Raw genomic sequence first — 21,457 nt, 5'->3', positions numbered from 1 at the left:
TAGTCCTTCTTCTATGGGCTTCTCCCTTTAGGGGTCGCCACAGCGGATCATCTTTATCTCCAAACTGTTCAACCTGAGCTGTCCCTCAAATATGCTACTTTCTAATCCTGTCCACCCTGGTCATCCCCCCCCCCCCCCCCTTTTTAGATAGATATTTTGTCATTTATTCAGTGTAATCATGGAATCAACTGTGTGTATATGTGCTGTCCAGGTTTGTGGATAAAGGGAAGCGGAAACTGGGCTACAAAGATAATGGCAGCTCTCAAGGTCCATTTTAAGGACTTTATCTTTGCTCCTCAACTCAAAGATAAAGAGGCAATCCCACGTTAATGAACTCAATCACTCTTCCCGAAGGCTTCAATAATTTATCGGATTCCCAGAACATGAGCCATTCATAATGAATAACGTTCACAGTGAATTATTCACACAGTCATCCTTACTGACTGACAATGTGAATCAGGCACACAGCGTGTCTGATGCTGTGTGTGTAGTAGAGCAGCTCATGGCCACATTTTTCTGTCCAAACACAACGAGCCGGAGAGAATATCGAGCAAAGCAGACACACGTCCAGGACACAGTTATGGTGCTTTTCCATATTCCCTCCTAGCACTGCTCGGCTTGACTCAACTCAACTAAACTCAGTTTGGGTATCACAATAACGTTGCACTTTCTGTAGATGCTGGGAACCCTGTTGTGTTGGTGCTATTGGACCTCACAGCAGCTTTTGATACAGTCCTCATCTGAAACATTATGTTTATTTATCTTTTTTATTGAGGTACTTTAACAGGTACTCAAATGTGAGTATTTTCAGATTTCTTAGCTCCTGTCTAACAAAGAAATAAGAATGAGATGGTCACATGTTTGGTTTCCCTTTAACCACAGTTTCAACTGCTTCTTAAATGTTGTGGGCCTTGAGCACCCGCTCACTGACAATGAACAGTTCTGGACATTTGTCAACATTATCTAATTTGTTATGGAGCAAACAATCATATTGATGAATTAATTAGTTGCAACCATAAACAGGAGGTACATGTGATGTTAAAACTTTCCATACCATGTCAACATGACATGGGTCTATATGGGTTTGTGTGAAATGATGAATATAATGAAATGTGGCTAAAACAAGGAACTGTTTAAAGTTGGATTCCAGATTCAGCAGGTATGTGTGTGTGCGTGTGTGTGTCTGTTACAGCCTTAGCTTTCTCCAGTGGGCATGTTAGTGACCAACAGGAGGCAGCAGGGTGTGCGTGGACTGCACAGCACACTGCTGGACTGCTGCAGTCCTTGAGGAATGTGACTGATCATCTGCTCAAACAGCAGCTGAAAGGTAGGATGATATGACCACCCACACACACACACACACTGTATATATAGAGAGTATGTATATATATATATATATATATGTGTGTGTGTGAAATGGTGAATTTAATGAAATGTGGTCAAAAACAACAAACTATGTATAAAGTTGGATTTTAGATTGAGCATTAATATCTGTTTGTGTGTGTGTGTGTGTGTGTTACATCCTTAGACGTCTCTGGTAAGAATGCTACTGGCCAACAGGAGGCAGCAGAGTGTGCATTGAGTCCACAGCAGACTGCTGCACTGCTGCAGTCCATGAGGACCGTGACTGATCTACTGTACAAAGAGCAGCTGAAAGGTAGGTGGATGTGCCTGTGTGTGTGTGAGCAGCAGCTGGGTGAACTGATCGCATTCAAGATGCTGTGGTGAACTCTACCTGGAAAGCAGAAGAACTACAATTCCTCTGAGGGTGCTCTCATCACAGCTTCCGATAAAATATGGCGTCCTTTTGGTTGCAGCTTAAAGGAATATTGGGAGACTGTTTTAAGTCATTGCTGAGCCTCCCCCCGACTGCACGTCTCTAGTTTTCAGTAGAACCTGCAAACATAAGCCATGTCCATGCTGTTCAGCATCTGTTTTGCAAGTCGCTCCGATGTTTACTCATGTGTGGCCCCTCACTCTGTCAGACAGTCGTTTCCCTTTTCCCCATTTCCTTCCTTTTCTGCTTCTTTTTCACCAGCATGTTGCCATGATGACCGTCTAAAATAAAGTTATTGCTGCCTTGATCTTATAGTCAGTACCTGGCTGGGGTGTGTGTGTGTGTAGTGCCATGAAGCAACCTCTTCTTGATCTTGCAAGGCTGGTTTTCCAATAACAGCTGGTAGGGGGAGTGAAGACAGGCCCTCATTCTCACCAGAACAAGTCTTTACAATGACTCCGAAGCTGTTAAATTAGGGTAAAAACTTTAAAATAACCACCATTTTTCAGCACAACTTATATTTTTCATATAAAGACTATGGAAATACTTCACAGTTCAAAGTTCACTTGGATACACCTGTTTCTACACCTGTTACATCTCAATATCTTGAGAATAATGTGTGCCACGTTATCTCACATGAATTAACTTTGGAGAGCATTTTGTTTAAAAGGGCTCAAAAGAGTGAGGGGCAATAAAAACAAGAACAATTGTGAGATGTCTCCTGATACTTAGTCATGTTATTTTCACTAATATGTAGAATGCCCTGATGCCGAAGTGCCCGACAACGGAGGGTTGGCGTGTGTCACAGGGAACAACAGGCGCTACTGCAAACCTATGTGCAACTATGTGAGTTATAGTCATGCTTTATTACAACCATATTTTATATCATTACATTTATTTATACAAAATTGTGATGGAATAACAACAGTACTTGTTGATGATGAGTTTTTTTTGGGGGGGGGGTTCACAGGGGTACGACTTTGCGTTCATGAGGAGGAGCCGTTTGTATGAAGAATGCAGTAAAGAGACAGGATATAAATGGAACACACAGTACATCGGAGGAAACAAACTGGCAGTGTGCAACAGTAAGGATCTAACGTCTTATGAATCTGAAGTATCAAAATAAACTGCTGGCTAATTTCCAAGATGTAACACAACTCATTTACAAAGATCAAATTCTAATGTTTGTTTACTTTACTTTCTGCTCTAGAAGAGCCAATTCAGGTTTCAGGAGCGTCATCGGCATATTTTCCAAAAGATCGGGACTGCCTGACGACCAAGACCCAACATCTGGACAGCTTCATCGACAGTATTACCACTGAGATACAGAGCCAAGGAATACAGGGAAAACCAGAGAACGCCTGTCTTTTATGTGGAAGACCATAATGTAAAAAAAAAAAGTATAAAATTTGCATCACATGTTTTCAGATTTAAAATGGTCCCTTCGAGATGTTTGCAAATAAAACCGCATCTGTGTACATGCAGTTTTACACACTATGGTGATCATGAGCTGAATCAATGCCCTATTTCTGTTCAGTGACTGTCAAATGTCTGCGCTCCAGTCACGCAGGAAGGTACTGAACCATTTAGTGAACAGTACACCGAAAAGAACGGCTTGTGTCACGTATAAAACAAGTACAAAGCACAAAAAAACACAGTAGTTTTGTGCAGGCCGTGCTATGATGACGCTGCCCATGTTGACAAGGTGTTGAAGTGATGGAAAACAACGTCCCTGATACAAAACCCAGTAGACTCAAGTCAAGTAGCGCTAGAACTGTCACCATTATTGTGTATTTTTTGAGAAAACAGGACAAACAGTGACATTTATGGCTATGCCAACAGCAGTGTGAGGTGCTAACACAACAGAAAATGACACTATACCTGGGTAGATCAAATGATGGGGAAAACTTAATTTTGGTGACAACACTTTTTACTATCCATGAATAAACATGTATGAAAAAAATAAATAAAAGCGTCGACAATTTGCCAAATGAACAGGGAATCACGGGGAAACATCAAGTAGCGACACCCGGCGAGTAAAACTGTCAGGGACCTTAATTTGTTAATTAAAATATCAATATTATTTCTGTAGCGAGTGTTTTGGTGACACGAGTTACACACTGCAGCTTTAGAGATAAGCATACTAATTGTTATGACCTGTCCTGGCTTTGATTTGGTGACAGTTGAAGTACTCAAAGAAGGTATTAACTGGTCATAACACATGAACACTTAGCATTCAAGACGCTGTGCAGTTAAACCACAGCATGTAAGGAAGGCCGAAGAACGTGCCATCTCCTCTAACAGCCACTCACTGACCGTTTATGTGAGTGTCTATTAGTTAAATGATCCTGCAGAAGACAGGATCAGAGGAGTGTGGTTGTTAGAGAGAGGTTAACCACTCTGTGAGCCGTGTCTGCGTGTGAGCAGCAGACACAGCTGTCCATTTGGCAGAGGTCAAGGTTAAGACGTCCAAATGACAATGCAGGTTCTCGTTAGGAAGTCATTGACATTCCACTCATTGCATTAAGAATCAGTCTAATCAGAGAGAGGATGACCCTCACAGTGACTAATCAGCCATTACACAAATAACTCTCTGTGGACTGAGGGATTAATGGTGAGGAACTGTAATATCACATGTCTGTCACTGGGTGGCAGCAGATGTTATAATAATGTACCTTCAAAAACAAGTCATAGTGGCATCCTCTTATTGCTGGTTCAGAGTGAAATGAAAACACACGCTATTCAAAGATAAGCCACAACATTATAGTGTGATTCCTGTAGATGGATTCCAAGTACAAAAGCATCAAATATTACATGTTTTATTTTGAAATAATAAGCACATGGACAATGGAATTGCCACATCATCTTAAGGGTTCTCAAGTGCTAATTTGGCCTTTTAATGCGACTTAGTCTTTTTATTTTATTACAAAAGCACAACATGTCAATGTTTTAATTAAACTAACACTTTTTCTAGTAAGATTGAATTATAATATAACTCATATATGCTGACATGTTGTTCAGTGTGAAAGACTGATTTTTGCAATGTTACTTTTTGTACACAAAGGGGCAGTATAGACTCATTTTTTTCAGCATTTCACCTTAGAACAAGGACTTAAAGACAAGGTAATATACAGGTAGAAGAAAATCAAAAACATTTCATTTTTGAATGAATTAACGTAGTTGTTTGTTTTAGCTTTTCTATGAACGAGCTACATCAACATGTCAGTCGATACACTGTGTGAGCTAAATATGAAGAGTAAACACAGAGAAACACATGACTATACCTTCACTTACTAGACTGAGAGAATGAATTTATAATAAACTTCCTGTGTCATCAAACCTAACCCTGCTTACTTCCGTGGCTGCTGTCCAACTTCTGTAATAAATAATATAAAAAGACAACGTGAACGAAAGCTCATAAAGAACCACTAAAGAATGAGAACTGTTTTAAAACTTGTGAGATCCTGGAAGGATGCGAATGAAATAATCTTTTGTTTTGTTTTTGTTCACCTGAACAAAAGCCACTCACCGCCTGCAGGAGCTGTATTTCTGAGCTCAGTGCCTCTTGCAGCAGTTCAAGTTCTCCATTTTTATGTTTCTCCAGCTCCTGCCTCAATCTGGAGAACAAACGAGAGGAACATCAGTGACTGAAACCAAGAGAAGGTTGTAAAAATGAAATTTGGCATTCGAGACAATCCTATTGAGTTTATTTTATGTTGTTTTTTTTCTCACTTGACCTATTGACCTTGTGTTTGTGTCACTATGTCTTGGATTGTCTTGCTTTTATGGAATGAAAGGCATGAAACTGAAATAAATTAAAACCGTTTTCCTGCTGATAGCAAAAAGATACAAAAAGATAAAAGTTCCAGTGCAGGGAGAGGCCAAAAGATTTACAATGAACTATTAAAAAAAGTACAAAACAACATAAAAAGAATAAAAGTGATGACAAAGTCATAAAATATACAATACTGGAGTTGAAAGTAATATTAAAACAGAAAAAGTTGGTCTGCAATATCCTGTATAAAAGAATAACATGAAGCGCACACACACAAACGTCTGTGTGTTTATATTATAATAGAGCTGCACAACAAAAAGAGAAAATATTAAAGCTTAAAACAGAAGGGTGCATCACAGTGAGAAAAACATACATGAACAACAGCAAGCAGTTATATAACAGCATGTTTTTTAAACACGGCATTTTACAGATGAATCTGGTTTTAATTTAAGTAGAATTGTAAAAGTAGAAACGTAGAAACTTAAAGTAGAAATGACTGACTACAATTTGGAACTGAAAACCCACATTTTGACTTTCTTTTTTTAATTGACTAGGGTTAAGTTTACATGACTGTTTTGACAGCTGATTTATTTTCCAGAATATTTCCTGATTAGCTGGAAACAGGGACTTGGAGGAGGTCAAGTGAACATTTGACAAGTAGATCTTTACGATATTTCTCATTTATATCGTAAGAACACATTATCCGCATCCTCCATTAAGGGCTGTAAACTCTGGAAGACATTGCCAACCGAAAACAGAAATAAAAAACTGTGAAGTGCTGGCTAAAAGAAAAACAGAGCTGTACCCATTCACTGTTTTTCGGTTTATAAGTTTTATTTTACATGCAGGTTGTGTTTTAGTGGACTATCAAGTGTAGTTTTAGCAAGTTTTACCATATTTTATTGTACTGATTATGTCTTACATTTATCATTTATTATTTGACAATTGTTATTGAGTGTAATCTATAGTTTAGCTTGTAGTTATGTATCTGCATTTGTTTGATCATGTATATGTTATTATACTGTTCATGTAAAAGCCCAACTAGGGACAAAGAGTTGCAAACTAGCAATAGCTATGAGCTCGTACAGCACATCAGCTGCATTATTTGTATTGGAGCTATGTTAACTGTATTGTCCCTATTTAAATACAATTCAATTCTATTCAATTCCATTATTAACTATTCTATAGCATATTAATGCTCCCTTGCATCAATATATACTGACTATGACAAACAGTGAAGGTTTAGGAATAATCCTGCTGAGTACTATGGGCTTGCTATACATACAGTAAATGGAGATATATGAAAACACTAAGCACAGAGTGTAAATGAAGCTACTTCTCTATCATAACTACAGTTATACAGATGTTTTAAAGACAGTGATAAAAATTAGAAAGGATTGATCGATATAATCAGTCATTTACAAAGCCTGGGTTTGATCTGCTTCAGTTTGCACTCACTCCGTCTACCGGTAAAGAATGAGTGTCTCAAGTCTCTTTGTTTGCCATAACTCAAATATTTTAACCAATATGCAGCTTTACTCATGCTCCTCTAGTATTTGCAGTGTATAGTTCTCATGTCAGATGTTTTCAAACTGATTTTAAAATATGATGCACTGTGAAGGGTTGAAAGACTTAAGGTTTGTTTGGGTCAGAACTTCAGCACTGATCATTTCAAACACTGGCATTAGCCTGGAATTTAAAAGTTGGCACAGAAGACAAAGAAACAAACCGACACTGGTGAAAACATAGTCCTGCTGGTGGAGGTAAATCAAGATGAGGAGGTTTAAGGGACAACAGATGGATGAAACTGGCTCCAGAAGCACTTGGCAAGAAGATGGTGTGGCTGGACCCTCACGAGACAAATGATGAAAACTCTGGCCAGCTGGGTCAGGGTTAGTCTCTACCTGAAGGCCAAGGGTAACATCTTTAAGAATAAATGCATCCTGATGGAGGAAATCAACAAACTGAAGGCAGGCAAAGCTCACAAAAAGCTTCTAGCTGACCAGGCTGAGGCTCAGCACTCAAAGACTAAAGAGGCTTTAATGTGTTTCCTGGCCAAGAAAGAATAGACGATCGAGAATTAGTCAAAGGACGAAAAAACTGCAAAGATGTGTATTTTACTTGATTTATTTTTCTCCTCAGATTCTCCTTTTTGTTGTTTAATAGATTTGGGTAAAAGTGAGGAGGTGACGGTGGTCAGTGGTGGAGCGAGTCGTCTTTCATTTGGAAGGTTGTAGTGTGAAGCAGCTTTGAGTGGCCATCAGTGTCATTACCCCTGGATTTGCAGGTGCTGTTAGTTGGTCATTTATTCTGTGTGGATGTTTTGTTGTTGGGTGTTTAGCTCTTTTTCTGGTTTCCTGTTTTATTTTGTACTTCTTCCTAGTTTGTGTAACCTTGTTAAGTTTGACTTCCTGCCCTGTCTTTCCTGTTAATTGTCTGCTCCACCCTAAAGGGATTCACCAGTGTGCTATGAGGGTCATCTGTGTCTGAGTATCCCTGCCTCCATATTTAGTGTATTTAGTCTCTGTGCTCCCCAATGGCTGTGTTTACCCCTTCATCAAATAGATTGCTTTTAATGACACTTCCTCCAGTTTTGTTTTAAAATGTCAAAACAATTGACAAAAAAAAGTAGTTTCAAACGGAACATTAACAATGAACAAAAGATGCCCAGAAACCAACGATATTCAGTTTACTGTTAAAAGAGCAAAGACACCACAATATATTCACATCTAAGAATCTGAAACCATGAAAAAGAAATTTGATTTAAAACAATATGCACTGGCTGTGTCTTCTTCTATGATGCCTTTGTCAATTCCAGGAAATCACACAAAAACAGTGGTGAATTAAAAGCACCATTAATATGTTTCACAGATCATTTTACATGAAAACGTTATCATGGTCACTCCCTAATCTAATAATTACAAAAACACAGGACTAGGTTCTGATTTGTGCTCATTAAACAATACAATTCATAAAAAGCTTTTCAGGACAGTTTTAAAATCCGAGAGAGCAGATGACGGCCGCTGCTCCTCTGTCACACACACAAACCAGCAGTTGTTTGAATCATTAAAAACAGTCTGCTTTTATGGCCACAAAGTAAATGCATCACACTGTGATTTCATAAACATACATGAAATTGTATCACTCAGCTCAGTTTGTCTCTGGAAAACCCATCTGTCTGCGGTCGTTGTTATTCACTACCTTGGCTGTGATTTAACTGGTACGGCAGGTGTGAAAGGGATCTATACAGAGCTACACATCCAAGTCTGAGACGAGCTCCCACTCTCTCTCTTTTATTGGAAGTTAATGAAACAGTATAACACACCCCTCCGAACAAAATTGCATTTTCGCAGTCCTGAACACCAGCAGCAGTTTTTTAGAATTTAACTCATCGCCGTGGAACTCACAAATCACATTTTGAAGGTGGGTGTGCCCAAAGGAGGACGGTGTTTCCGAGCAGTTGGGACACGCAATGCTGTTCTTCGCAGGTTTTTGTTGCATTTCTTAACATCATTAAAGTGGAAATATGCAGTATTTTTAATTTAACAGTTTATAGTCCTTGTGATGGTTAAGCAACTTGTTGCAGAGAGACTGGAGGCTGTTCCGCGGTGTTAATATCTTAGTTTATTGTAATTTTCTTTTTTGGTAATGCATGTTTATTATTATGATCTTTATCTTTACTGTCTTGCTGCTGTAACAATGCAAATTTCCCCACTGCGGGACAAATAAAGGACTATCTTGTCTTATCTTATCTTACGTACTCTGAAAACTGTAGCAGGAGCTTCATCGTGGAAAAGGTGAAAAGGCAAAGTTCCACTTTAAATGAGCACTTGCACACAAAAAGAAGAAAAGAAAACACTTTAGCGGAGCAAAAACAATGAAGAGAATCCTGCACACTGAAAATAAAAACAACTGCTGGTGAGGGATGCGCTCCAGCAGCAGCAGCAGCAGCAGCAGCCACCCTCCTCCCCTCCCCCGCTCACCCTGCACACTGAACACTTTTTAAGAGACTGTAGCACTCATTCAAATTGACATGCATTCAATTTCCAGCAATCAATAAGCCAAGAGTTAAAATATGTGTTTCAAACAGACGCTGCTGCTGTTGCAGTGGCTGAAGAAAGGATTGATGGTTTCACTTCAGAATGGATCATGATTATAAGAAAGAGAGAGAGGAGGGGGTGGGGGACTGTCGGGGGGGGGTCATCCTTCCAAAGCTACATCCTCAGCACTTCCTGAAGCTCTAATAAGCCCCGGGTAATGAAAGACCTTCTATGTTTAATGAGGCTGGCGGATGAACAGAACATGCTAACCACATGCATGATTTAAGGAAGGATGAGGAGAGACAGAGGAAGAGGAGCAGGACATGAAAGACAGGAGAAAGTAATTCCAGCTGCGAGCAGCGTCGAGCTAGACTGTGCACTTCTTACAATCCTCATGCTGTCATCGCTTTTTTTGACAAAATCAGACGCAAATCTGGTTATTGCGTTAAACCAGAACTATGCAAGATTTTTACCCTAATTTAACAGCTTCCGAGTCATTGTGATGGTTAAATGTCTTGTTGCGGGAAGTGGAAAACCAGCCTTGCAAGATCAGGGCCATCGAGCTGGAGTCCTCAGACACACACACACACCCCTATAGCCACCGGCTATAAGATCAAGTGATTGTGTTATTTCAGACGTTCATCATGGCAGAAAAAGAAGCAGAGAAAACCGTTGTCGGAGGAAGAGGAAACGACTGTCTGACCAAGCGAGGGGCCACACACAAGTAATCATCGGACCGGCACTCTTACTGAATGTGAAGTTTAGGGCAGATTGGAAAATGTATGCCATCTACAACACTGTCATGGCAAATTATCAAAATTAGCCATGCAGCTAATTTAAAGAAAATGCACTTTGATTTAAAATTTTCAAATGAACAAACACATCGTTTTGTCATCCCCCAGAAATTTCAATAAACTTAAATTATGTTTGCTCTTACAGGGGTCTTTCCCTGTTCTCAATAGGTGACACTGTCCCTACAACTGAATTTTGACTTGTGGTTGTCCTCAGACTGGCACCAACATCAAACACATACGGTTTGAAATAGATGAGAAGATGAATATCACGCTTGAAAAGAGGATTGAATGTGCTGCCACTTTGACGATGTTGGAAAAACCAAGAAATTGTGTCACAAAGCTCTTAAAATTGGACTGACCAACCATTAAGTCAACAGGTGCAAGTTTCTAATTTTTCTCCCCCCAATATAATCAAAGGTACATGATAATTTAAATATTAGTTTTAAATCATTTAAATAATAGTGCGGAAAAGGGCATATATGTATATATGCATATATGTATATATATATATATATATGTATATATATATATATATAGTTTGAAAGTGTTTAAATCAGATCATCCAGATACATGTGGTGGTTTTTGTTGATTGCTTCACATACTATTGTAGCAAAGACATTATCCAAAGTAGTGGCATCAGCAATAGCAGTGACCCTTCCTTCCTGGAACATTATTGATCTTAGGTCTTCAATTAAATAAAGGAAGTCTCTTTGTGCAGAAACAATGTGGGTCAGCACCACTATACTGGTCCTCTTTCAATAGAGAAGAGCCACAATTCATATTCTGCAGCCACTTCATATTCTGCAGTGATGAGTGCACACATGTCCGCCGTCTAATGCCGTTTCTTGTTTCATATTTCGGTGCTTCAGGACCTGAATGTCTGTCGGTCATTTTACAGAGCTATTTAGAAATGCGTCCTGACATATTTTTCTCAAAAACTGTACTGAAGACAAAACAATTCAGGGGCTTTAAAACCCTTTAACACCTAAGGCTCAAAATGTCCATCTGGACTTTTTCTTTTTTTGCTTATTTTAACCATAAACGAACCAGAAAAAGTCCTGTAACTAAGTGCTTTTGCCCGTTTTTCCAGAAGAACTTTCAATATTACATTAACTGCATGTTGAAATTGTGTATTAACCATTTAAATGAAGAAAAAAACATTGTAGTTGCAATGAACACCAGATTTTGCGTGTTAAATTTTAAACTTGAACAGTATAAAACATATTTAAAATAACATTTTTTAAATTCTTTGTCCCAAAAACAAACTTTCTGGCGACAAAGACAATGATCTGCCGGCTTCCAGCAACAGCACGAGTGAAATTACCGTAATGTTTCCACACAAAATGTTTCCACAAACCGTCGCGTAATTACAGTGACGCAAAGTGCACTTGCAATACGCTCAGTGTTAAAGGAAACTTTTTTCTGCTTATTCATTGTGTGATGCAAACATGTACAAATTTGAATGGACTGTAAATTACTGCCATCCTATTAATATCAATATCATGAGTCAGCTCAATGTGTGGTTTTTCAGATTCAACAAAAACACGTTTGTTTGTTTTTTTACTGTTAAACTTGATTTATAATTCCACTAAAAACCAAACTGGATTAATTTGTTGGTAAGTCGCTGGATAAGCAACTCTCTGCCTCTCATTTGTTTCCCTCACATCAATCACATAAGGCTTTTTTTTTTTTTTTTTTTTACACTTGTTGACTGAATGAAATACACTGCAGATCAAAGCCTTAATTAAGCCAAATGGTCTTAATGCTCCGTTATTTACACTTCTGGAGTTGGACTCCTGCCACACGGATGCAAAAGAGAGAGAGAGAGAGAAAAAGAACACTCACTGATCTGCTCAGCACTTTTCACACCATCATTCACTTCTACCATTGGTAAATAACACCTTTTATACAAAAAAACGTGCACAAGATGGTGGCTTGTATTGTGTTGTGTCTGTAAGGAGAGGAAAAACATCACAGCTGCTCATTAAGGACAATTTAAATGAAGAAAAATCTGCAAAATAACATTTTATGAGTTTATCCTTTGAGTGTTTCTGTTGTGTTTTATTTACATGCAGCAGCATGGTCTCCTAAGTAAACAATTTTCATCAATCAACATGTGCATTATACATACAATATTCATACATACTGCTTAAATGTGGCCTGTCCCTTGTACTAGCTTTGTTTGGCCAATAATGTATGGCAAGCATTTGAAAATAGGATTATTTTCCTCATCGATTAATCTGATGATTATTTTCTCGATTAATTGATTGCAAACTAATCCTATTTTCAAATGCCTTCTTTTGTCCACAAACCAAAATGATTCAGGTTTAATGATTTATTTCTTATATGGAGCAAAAAAAAAATCACTACAGTGAGTCCATAGCAAAAGAGGGATCATTAATTTTTAACTATAATTCCACCCAGAAATAACACAATGACACTCTATATCTATTTAGGTCATCATACACTAGGTACATCGCCTAATGTGTGCTCGACCTTTTGCATTATGTGAAAGACTTGGTGTACATTTATATTACATTAATTCAGCATAATTTTACTTTTCTTTGCCACTTAATGTTCAATCATAGACTGTAGTCATGGTAATAAAGTTAAATGGTGAACTAACATAAAAGTTCACATTCATAACAATGGAATATTTAATTTTTTAATGCCTCTCAAATAAATATTGGTAAAACAAGTGTGATTAATGGCACAAAGTAAGTTGTACAAGTAATGTACAAAAAAAACATACTGTATTTACTCTTTTAGCCGAAAGTATAAATAAACAAATAAAACAGAAAGTTGACAAATGCCGGCACAACAATATAAAATATAATTAATTTTATACATTCACTGGCTATAGGAGTTTTATTTTTTCTACATTAGGCAGTGCAGCCTGAAGCCAGTGTAGGCGCCCCGGGATATTTATGCCTGATTTTCCAAACACAGCATCTTAGAATGACTTCACTCAGCCGACCATGCTGTCAGTAAACCAAGTGTCTGCATGTGAGCGTGGGGAACTGTGGGATACGCAGAAGTATAATCCTGACTTGTTACCTTTATTGTACAAAATTACAAAATGACTACAACTGTGTGAGATAAGTAATACTCCTGAAAAAACATGAAATATTGTCAGATGACATTGTTGTTTTCTGCAATGATGCTCTGATCTGAGCAGCAGTGGAGGAAGTGTGTCGTGGTGTCTGACAGTGCAATTACACTTGGCAACTGTAAGGGCGCTTGTGAGATGAATATCTAAAATGTTGCCTTTTATTACTTTAAAACGAGCTGGAAAATACAGTATATATACGTATATATAGCTTATATATACACATATACTGTATGAATATATAGACAATTCATTTAGTAATCAATTAATTAGCGATTTATCGATTAATCATTGCAGCCCTAGTGCCATAAAGGTAGATGATTTTATTTTTATTTATTTTTAAATCAGTGTCAGTCAAACTTACCTAAGATTTGGTTTAACAGTTCTCATGATGCACCTTGGTGTTGGACTTACATTATAAAGTTAAACATATATTTAAAATTGAACATGTTCTGGGTATTTTTGTGGGATTTATTTCACAAAGAATGTTTTTAGGTCAGCTTTAGCTTTAGTTTTTCTCAATACATTTTCTCAATTGTTGTAGAAAGACATCAATGCCGTGTAGTACGAAACTTTGGTTAAGTCATTTACAGTATGTGATTATTCCGCCTCGGTTTGGTCTTCATGAAACTAACTACTGATAGGGGTGGGAATCACAGGGTACCTCACAATACGATACAGGACACATGGTCCACGCTACCAATATTATCATGATACAATGATTCTGTGATAATCAATATATTGATCACTATATCTGTCGAACTGAAGAAAACAATATGTCCATGAAAAGTTAACAGCGCAGGATTTCTCTATTTATTCACAACGTAGTGAACAAAGTGACTGAAGTCTATGTATTGAACGTGGATGGAGCATCTCTTAACGTAACTTTCTCCACCATTATCCCGCTGTAAACTCCCTCTTCTGTGTGCAGGTAACTTCCGCCCAAGTGAAGTAGCAACATCCAGCGAGTGAAACTGGCAGGGACTGTTTATGCTAGAGCGGCTTCATTTGTTAATTAAGATATTGATATTTGCCCTGACGTATCGATTATTGTATTGCAGGAGGAAGGATGATAATACATCACAGAATCGATATTTTGACTCCCCCTCGCACCTGAAGAAGCAGCTGAGGATGTCAGAGTCCCACCCTATTCAACTTCCTAGGAAGCCCTTTTTATGATGCCACCACAACACACACACACACATCCACACCAGCAGATGCAGAGAGAGAGAGTCGTCTACACCATGAGGGGCAGTCCTCACCCTGCACCTCTCTCAGGCAGGAGGCTGCGCAGCATCCAAGCAAGGACCACAAGACTGAAGAAAAGCTTCTTCCTTCTATAAGACCGCTGATTTTTTGTTGTTCAATTGTCAACTGCTCCTCTGTCCAGAAAGCTGGTGCACTTTAAAAAGCTAAATGTTGCTAAGAAGCAGGCAGGTGTTTTTAGACAGTAAGTATTGGAGACAAATGCCACGGTACCATATTTCATTCCTCATGTTCCTTACATGTTAAATGACAAAATAAAGCTCCTTGATTCTGGAAAATGTGTTAGTAAAACCATAATGTTGGAATGGAAATAATGCATTTAAAAAAACCCAGAGCATAAAGACGTTACCATTGTATTCTTCAGTATTTGTGCATATATCATATCAGCATCACAGTATGTGATCATGCATGATTTCACAATGTTGTGCGACACAGTTGTGTCAGACAGCTGACGATACTCACCTGAGACAGGTGCTGTCAGTGAGAGGCTTCTTGCTGACAAACAGGCTCTCTGCTCTCAGAGACTCTGTCGTCTCTTCAGCCGCAGTCAGCTGCCGATCCAGGTCTGCAGTCAAGAGCAATAAATCACACACAATGGCAATCAAGACAGACACATACTGCTTGGCAACGCCAAGACAACAAAACAGAGTTTGGACTAAATGGTACATTAATCATCACGACATTTGCAATATTTTTGCTGTGACCCACTTGACCTCACTCCACAGCCGCTGTGTGAAGGGACGTTTATTCAAATTTAGCTTTGGTACTTGTAGTGTTTTGGTCTCTGATTAGCATTTACAGGTAGGGTCTCTCTGTGTGGAATATCTAGCAAAGTCAAGTCAATTTACTTATAAAGCCCAACATCACCAACACAGTTTGCCTCGAACGGCTTTACAGTCTGTACACCCTCTATCCTCACATCCCTCGGATGAGGAAAAACTCCACAAGAACCCTTGTACATGGGAAAAAATTGGAGAAAAAGGCAGACTGTAAGTTAGTATTGGTTGTTACTCTGTAAGTTACTGGTCACGCACAGCCTAAGCATGACCAGGGTGTCTTAATTAAATCATTGATCACTTTTATTACAGTATTGCAGTGTTGTAAGGGCTACAAACAACAGCTTTCTTTTTTAGTCCACTTTAATTATGGATTGGTTATTGGAACGCAAATAAAAATTCAATCAATTAGTAACAGCTTACTGGCCATAGCTTTAACTCCAACTCAGCCCAATGCCTGTTGACTTGTAGTCAAGACCGAAACAGAGACCAAGTCAAGACCAAAACCAAGTCCAGACAAGACCGAGACTGGAAAAAATAACAGACTACTGTAGTGTTGAGGTTATACCATAACTTGCATGAACTGAAGAACAGCAGCATACTGGGGTCCAGCCGCAGTTTACATTCAATACATATTAGAAGGTATTATTTCAACTACAGGCAGAAGAATACAGAGACAGAGTTTATGTCATGTGAGCTCACTCAATGTATATGTTTTCACAAATTGGAGATAAACTGACGGCTGTTACTGCACTATTAGAGGATGGAGACTCCCTTAACTTTTGTGTGCTTTTGAGGACTGACAGGACTGCTACTGACAGGTCCCAACGTCATCTGACAAAACAGCTAACACCTCCAACAACTGTCTAAAGAATGGGAAATATGTAACCGATTTAAATCATACTTCATTTGTAGATGAAATTGTGACATCAAATTAAAGATACACAATTATAAACTTGAAATTGCATAATGTCCCATTGCAGTAGCCAAATTACACTGTATGATATCAACTTCCCTGAAATGGATTAGGCCTAATGTTAAGTCAACACAATGGTGATATGCAGATGTTATTAAAAAATCCTCCAAACAAAGACACATGCACACGTCACAAGCACACACTTACACACACACACACACACACACAAAAACGAGTGACTAGTGACTTGTAAAGCAGTGGTTTTCAGTGTAACTGAATCACTAGAATCAGTTAACTCAATCTGACGCAGTCACAGGACTGAAATACAGCGGCAGAGTTTGTGATGCCGCTCGCGATCAGCAGAGCTGTCGCTAAATACACCAGACTCCTCAGTTAAATATTGAGATTTTAGACATTTCTCTGGTAATTGTTGGAGATTAACCTACGTTTTTAGGATTGTTAAGTATTTTTAACTGATCTACAGTTTGGCATTGTTCGGCTTGATTTTTGTGTCGGACGTCTCTTCCTGTGACGGCACTAGACTTGTAGTCAAGACTGCCTAAACCGAGACCAAGACAATACCAAGACCAGAGGGTATCGAGACCAAGAACGCTGAGGCGGTGACAAGACTGAGACTACGTAAAAGTGGTCTCGAGACATACAACTATGAGCTGAGCTGGTCTGGGGGTCTCTTTCATTTTTTTTTTTTTTAAGTATGCATAAACCTGTTTTAAAATACCTTCACAATATAAACAAATGTCCGCTACATTCAAAACATTGTCAAAACATTATTAAATAGTTCCTGAATGTATTGTGTGAGTAACGCAACCTTAAAACTGTAGAAAGGAAAATCTAATGTCTGAGACTGAATGCCAGAGACTAACCTGGGCTCACTATTAGTCGACTTTTCCAATTTTCAGCGGGTCTTTTTTTCAACCACTAACCGCTAACTCTAATTTCCATACACTGATGTCCCAAAGACAGGACATCAGTGACAAGCTGGAAAAGTGGTGTTTCTTTCTTTAATAGTCTGTGTTGAAATAAAAAGGGGCTTAAGTGCCATTTGTCACTCTGCTCTGTATTATGAAAACAAAGTTCATCAGTCTCCTTCTTTATCTAACACACTGAACCTTTGGTGTTCACCTTTCCGGCTGTTATCCAGGTCCTGTAGTTCCACCTCGAGCTCTCTCTTCTCCTCCAACAGAGAGCTCATGTGACTATTCCCACGTCTCATCTGCTCCATCTCTAATCGTACACGGAGAGGGAAAAGGGGGGAGAGGGGGAGGTAAAAACAGATTTATACTAAAAGAAGAAAAAGTGCAACACGAGAATCAGATAAAAATGTTCCCTTGAGGCAAAAATGCAATGAATATTATAAAAACAGTGGTCGTCATTGGCCACGGGAGCCAGTCTTGTGGAACTAATGAAAAGAGCTGAAACCAAATCAAAGTAGTGTTTGTCATGAAATGTCAAATGTTGCTCGGCCACAACAATACAGCACACTTCCTTCTATAAACTGTTGCCACAGGAATTTATCCATAAACAATCATTACATCACAACGTTTGGTTAGAGAGAGAGCAAACAAAGTCGTAAAAAGGGCCAAGCAAACTTCTGTGAACAAAATAAAGATTATTAAGTTGAGTTCAAGTTGTTATTTTGTTCAATTTCCATTCAGATGGAGTAAATCACAATAAAAATAAGCACACACAATATGTTTAATCCTCCTTAAGAGTTTAGATGGACAGTTTTTCACGCATGGGGAAATTTTTCTCAAAATGATGAACCTTTTTTTATTCACCATATTCATTAATAATATAAGTTATACTTTCACACTCCATCCATCACCTCTAAATTCAAATCATATTCTTCCTGAATTCATACTGGAACTGAATCATAATCATAACGACCGTCCACATCTGACTCACATAACTTGTGTCTCTTGTGACAACAGAACAATAAACAGTGTTTTATGACCTTTGTATAATGATTCCACCTCCCTTTCCAGGTCCAGGATCTCTGAGTGTCTCTGGCTCTCGAACACGGTTTCTCTGTTTCTTCGAAGGCTGAAGTCACTGTTGAACCTTGAGATCTCATGAAGGAAGCGTTGCTCTTCTTCTTTCCACTCCTTTCTTAATTCGGCCTGGTTAAGATAAAATGCCACATGAAAAATGAGAGCAACAATAAGACAAATGCACCTGTTTTCTGATCCCACAATGATTTATTCTTCTGCTACAGTTAATGGTTAGATGTATTAATAATATAATTTTGATTAAAACTCTATCTCTAACCAAAGGGATTGTAGAACAACGTGGGCATATAATTAAAGCAGTGAAGAATGAAGCAGCAGGATCTTTGGGTCTGTCACAACAAATAGTGTTTATCTGCAACATCTTTAAATAAAAAGGACAACCCTTCAATTCGCCAATGTTTACATGTCAAAATATGGTGGTTATATGTAACAAACAATAAAAATGATGTGACAAAACAAAGAAATGAAAAGGAAATGACTTGGTTTAAGGTTTGGAGACATGACCATTTGCTGTTTTTCTTTATTTTAATGTATCTTTTGGAATGTGGGTCAGAACAAAGCAAATAATTTAAGGATCAATCTTGATCTGTGATATTTTTACTTAATTTTGAGACTTGTGTTGTGCCACTTGAGGTGAGCTGTATGGACATTAATGACACTGTAGGGCACTAAACAGCATAGGTATGTATACACTACAGCTGCATTTACCTAGATTTGAGCGTGAACAGCTGCAGGGAATCAAAATCCAGTAAGGCCAAACATCTTTTCACCCATATGCGGCATTACTTCTGTGTCTTTATGTACTGGTCGTGTGTGTATTTGTCATGCAGTGTTTTAAAAAAAGAGTTATGGAAACATACAAAACAAGTGTTTAAACATTTTTTAAACACGTGTGGTGTAAAAAAAACACTTTTTACACCACAATGCACTGAAATGACTCCCCCAAGTGGCTTTTGTGGCTGCCACTAAAGACTGATTAGTCAAAAAATCAATAAATGGCTCTAGATGTAATTAGCTCTTGCAGGATTACATTCTTGTTCATATTGTTTTGTATTTAATGAACATAATCATGCATACAGTGAATACGGCACAATAAAAAGCCTGTAGGACTAAAAAAAAAAAAAAAGATCACCAGTTTTTCTCGGAGGTGGCTCTTCTGGCAGAGCAGCTCCTGGATTTGCTTCAACACCTGGTCTTCATGTTTCTTGAGCAGGTCATGCTGCAGCCTCATCACAGACAACTGTTGAGCCTGGAGCACAAATACAAAAAAATGAGAGCCAGACACATGCTCACATTGTGTTGATCACAGAGGAAGAGAGGGGAGATGAAAGTAAAGTTCTAAAGTGTACAATACATGTTATAATCATGGGAGAAAAAAGTTATTTTTAAAGAACGCCTTTAAAAACATTGGTTTCTTTATTTGATGCGACTCATACACTTTAAAACTTTTCTTGTTTAGTTCCTGTTTCTTCACCCTGTTGTGATTATGCGCTGCAGTCATATGGAAAGAAAATTGCCAAATTACATAGGAAGGTAAATTGGTGGAGGGTAGGTTTTTTTTAGAGCTGCCTCAGGCATGACTTTTTAGCACGCTTCAGTCTATAACTCAAGCTGTCAAGGAGGAGGTGAGTTTGTTTCTGCTGCATAGGACAGTAGGAGTACTGTGTGCAATTTGCTTCCAACTTCTCTAAACATTGCAATTATCCTAAGACAGCTCTCATAAACTATAAGACATTACATCATTTACCCTGTAAACATACCCTGCATATCTGTGCGATGTATAAGACTTCAAATCTCAAATCTACTGTGTCAGGAAAGGAATGACAGCAGTGTCCTCAAAGGACAGGTAACCTGTTGTGGGAGGTCGTGTTCTGAAACCTCTCAAATCAGACCTACTCGTTTGATCTTTTTATCAAATGTCCACTTCAACAAGTACAAGTTAGAAGTATTTCCGAGAGGTCAACAAGACTGCTTTTGCCATCATATATCATATCTATTTAAAATGATTCACTAATGCTATCTGGCTGGAAATTAGCCATTGATTTTTGAGTGGCACTTGCTGTCGGTCCCATGAACTGTTGATGGAATAAATCGGAGAGATCAAGTGTTTTAAATCATAAAGCAGATCAGCTCATCAATATGCCAATATGCACTTCTTTACCCCATGATTCAATGCCACTTATACAATGTGCCTCCTCAGGGTAAAGTAATTACAATCTTTGAAGTATATTTAAAACATAACCAACATCCTCTCGTATAATTAAAGGAGAAATTAAAGTAAAATGGCCTCACCTTTTCTTCAAGTTCCCCCTTTGTCTTTTCATACCTTTCAGTGGTGCTTTTGATTTTGTCATTGCACCTGATGATGGCCACATTGACTGACATTTAAAAAAAACAACAACACACATTTACAAACATACACTGAGGTGTAAACTGAAAATTAGTTAGTTAGTAGTAAAGTAGTAAACCCTTAGTAAAGGGTTTCCTAATTCATTGTGCTGCTAACCTAGCCTAGCTAAGTAGTATACTACTTTCCTTTAGTCGGCTGCGACATGTACAAACGCACCTTCTTTTACTTTTTGTGTCCGTTCAGTCAGTTGTTGTTCACTCAGGAGGATTTGGTGGTAGAGTGTGTCAAGACTCATCTTGACAGGATAGCTGTTTTAAAGCCTAAGTTAAGTAAGTAAGGAAGGAAGGAAGTAGAGTACAGTAGCATTAGCTTCACGGCTCACTGTGCTAACAACTGTTAGCTGGCTAACTAGCCATGCAGAAGCTTATCAAGGAGCTAACACCAGCTAGTTTTTGCTTATGTATGCCCCAAATAAGACTCCTATTGTATTGTTGAGGTTCACTAGTGATACCCAGATTTAGTTAGCAAGCTCTAATTAGTTAGTTAGTGTTTTTTTGCGTGTGTTTTTTTTAACAAAACTTTATTTATATAATACAATGTACAAACAGTATAGGGAATATAGGT

At 38.3% G+C, this 21,457-nt stretch overlaps 2 protein-coding genes across 5 annotated transcripts; one reads left to right on the top strand and one right to left on the bottom strand.

Annotated features, from left to right (window-relative positions):
* Positions 1 to 1,188: 1,188 nt before the first annotated feature.
* On the top strand, positions 1,189 to 3,163 carry si:ch1073-126c3.2 (uncharacterized protein LOC555816 homolog). Its single transcript, XM_058652132.1, has 5 exons — positions 1,189 to 1,327; positions 1,529 to 1,657; positions 2,535 to 2,623; positions 2,748 to 2,862; positions 2,988 to 3,163. Exons 2-5 carry the CDS (start codon positions 1,615 to 1,617, stop codon positions 3,161 to 3,163), a joined length of 423 nt encoding a protein of 140 aa, XP_058508115.1. The 5' UTR covers positions 1,189 to 1,327; positions 1,529 to 1,614.
* A 1,070-nt stretch (positions 3,164 to 4,233) lies between these two features.
* On the bottom strand, positions 4,234 to 21,375 carry ccdc172 (coiled-coil domain containing 172). 4 transcript variants are annotated; one of them, XR_009242278.1, is made up of 9 exons: positions 21,050 to 21,375; positions 20,776 to 20,861; positions 19,616 to 19,732; positions 18,429 to 18,594; positions 17,597 to 17,698; positions 15,224 to 15,326; positions 7,282 to 7,456; positions 5,307 to 5,394; positions 5,114 to 5,153 (listed from the first exon to the last, which is right to left on the bottom strand). XR_009242278.1 is itself a non-coding variant. In XM_058652047.1 (8 exons), the coding sequence occupies exons 1-8, from the start codon at positions 21,126 to 21,128 to the stop codon at positions 5,128 to 5,130; spliced, it is 786 nt and encodes a 261-aa protein (XP_058508030.1). In that variant the 5' UTR covers positions 21,129 to 21,375; the 3' UTR covers positions 4,235 to 5,127. The 4 variants fall into 4 exon arrangements, 3 of the variants coding, with proteins under 3 accessions (XP_058508029.1, XP_058508030.1, XP_058508031.1); XM_058652047.1 differs by lacking the exon at positions 7,282 to 7,456 and having other exon boundaries at positions 4,235 to 5,153; positions 5,288 to 5,394; XM_058652048.1 differs by lacking the exon at positions 7,282 to 7,456 and having other exon boundaries at positions 4,235 to 5,153.
* Positions 21,376 to 21,457: the final 82 nt, after the last annotated feature.

The sequence above is a fragment of the Solea solea genome, chromosome 15 (assembly GCF_958295425.1).
Source record: "Solea solea chromosome 15, fSolSol10.1, whole genome shotgun sequence".
Taxonomy (NCBI): Eukaryota; Metazoa; Chordata; class Actinopteri; order Pleuronectiformes; family Soleidae; genus Solea; species Solea solea.
This window is presented reverse-complemented; position numbering and strand designations above follow the sequence as displayed.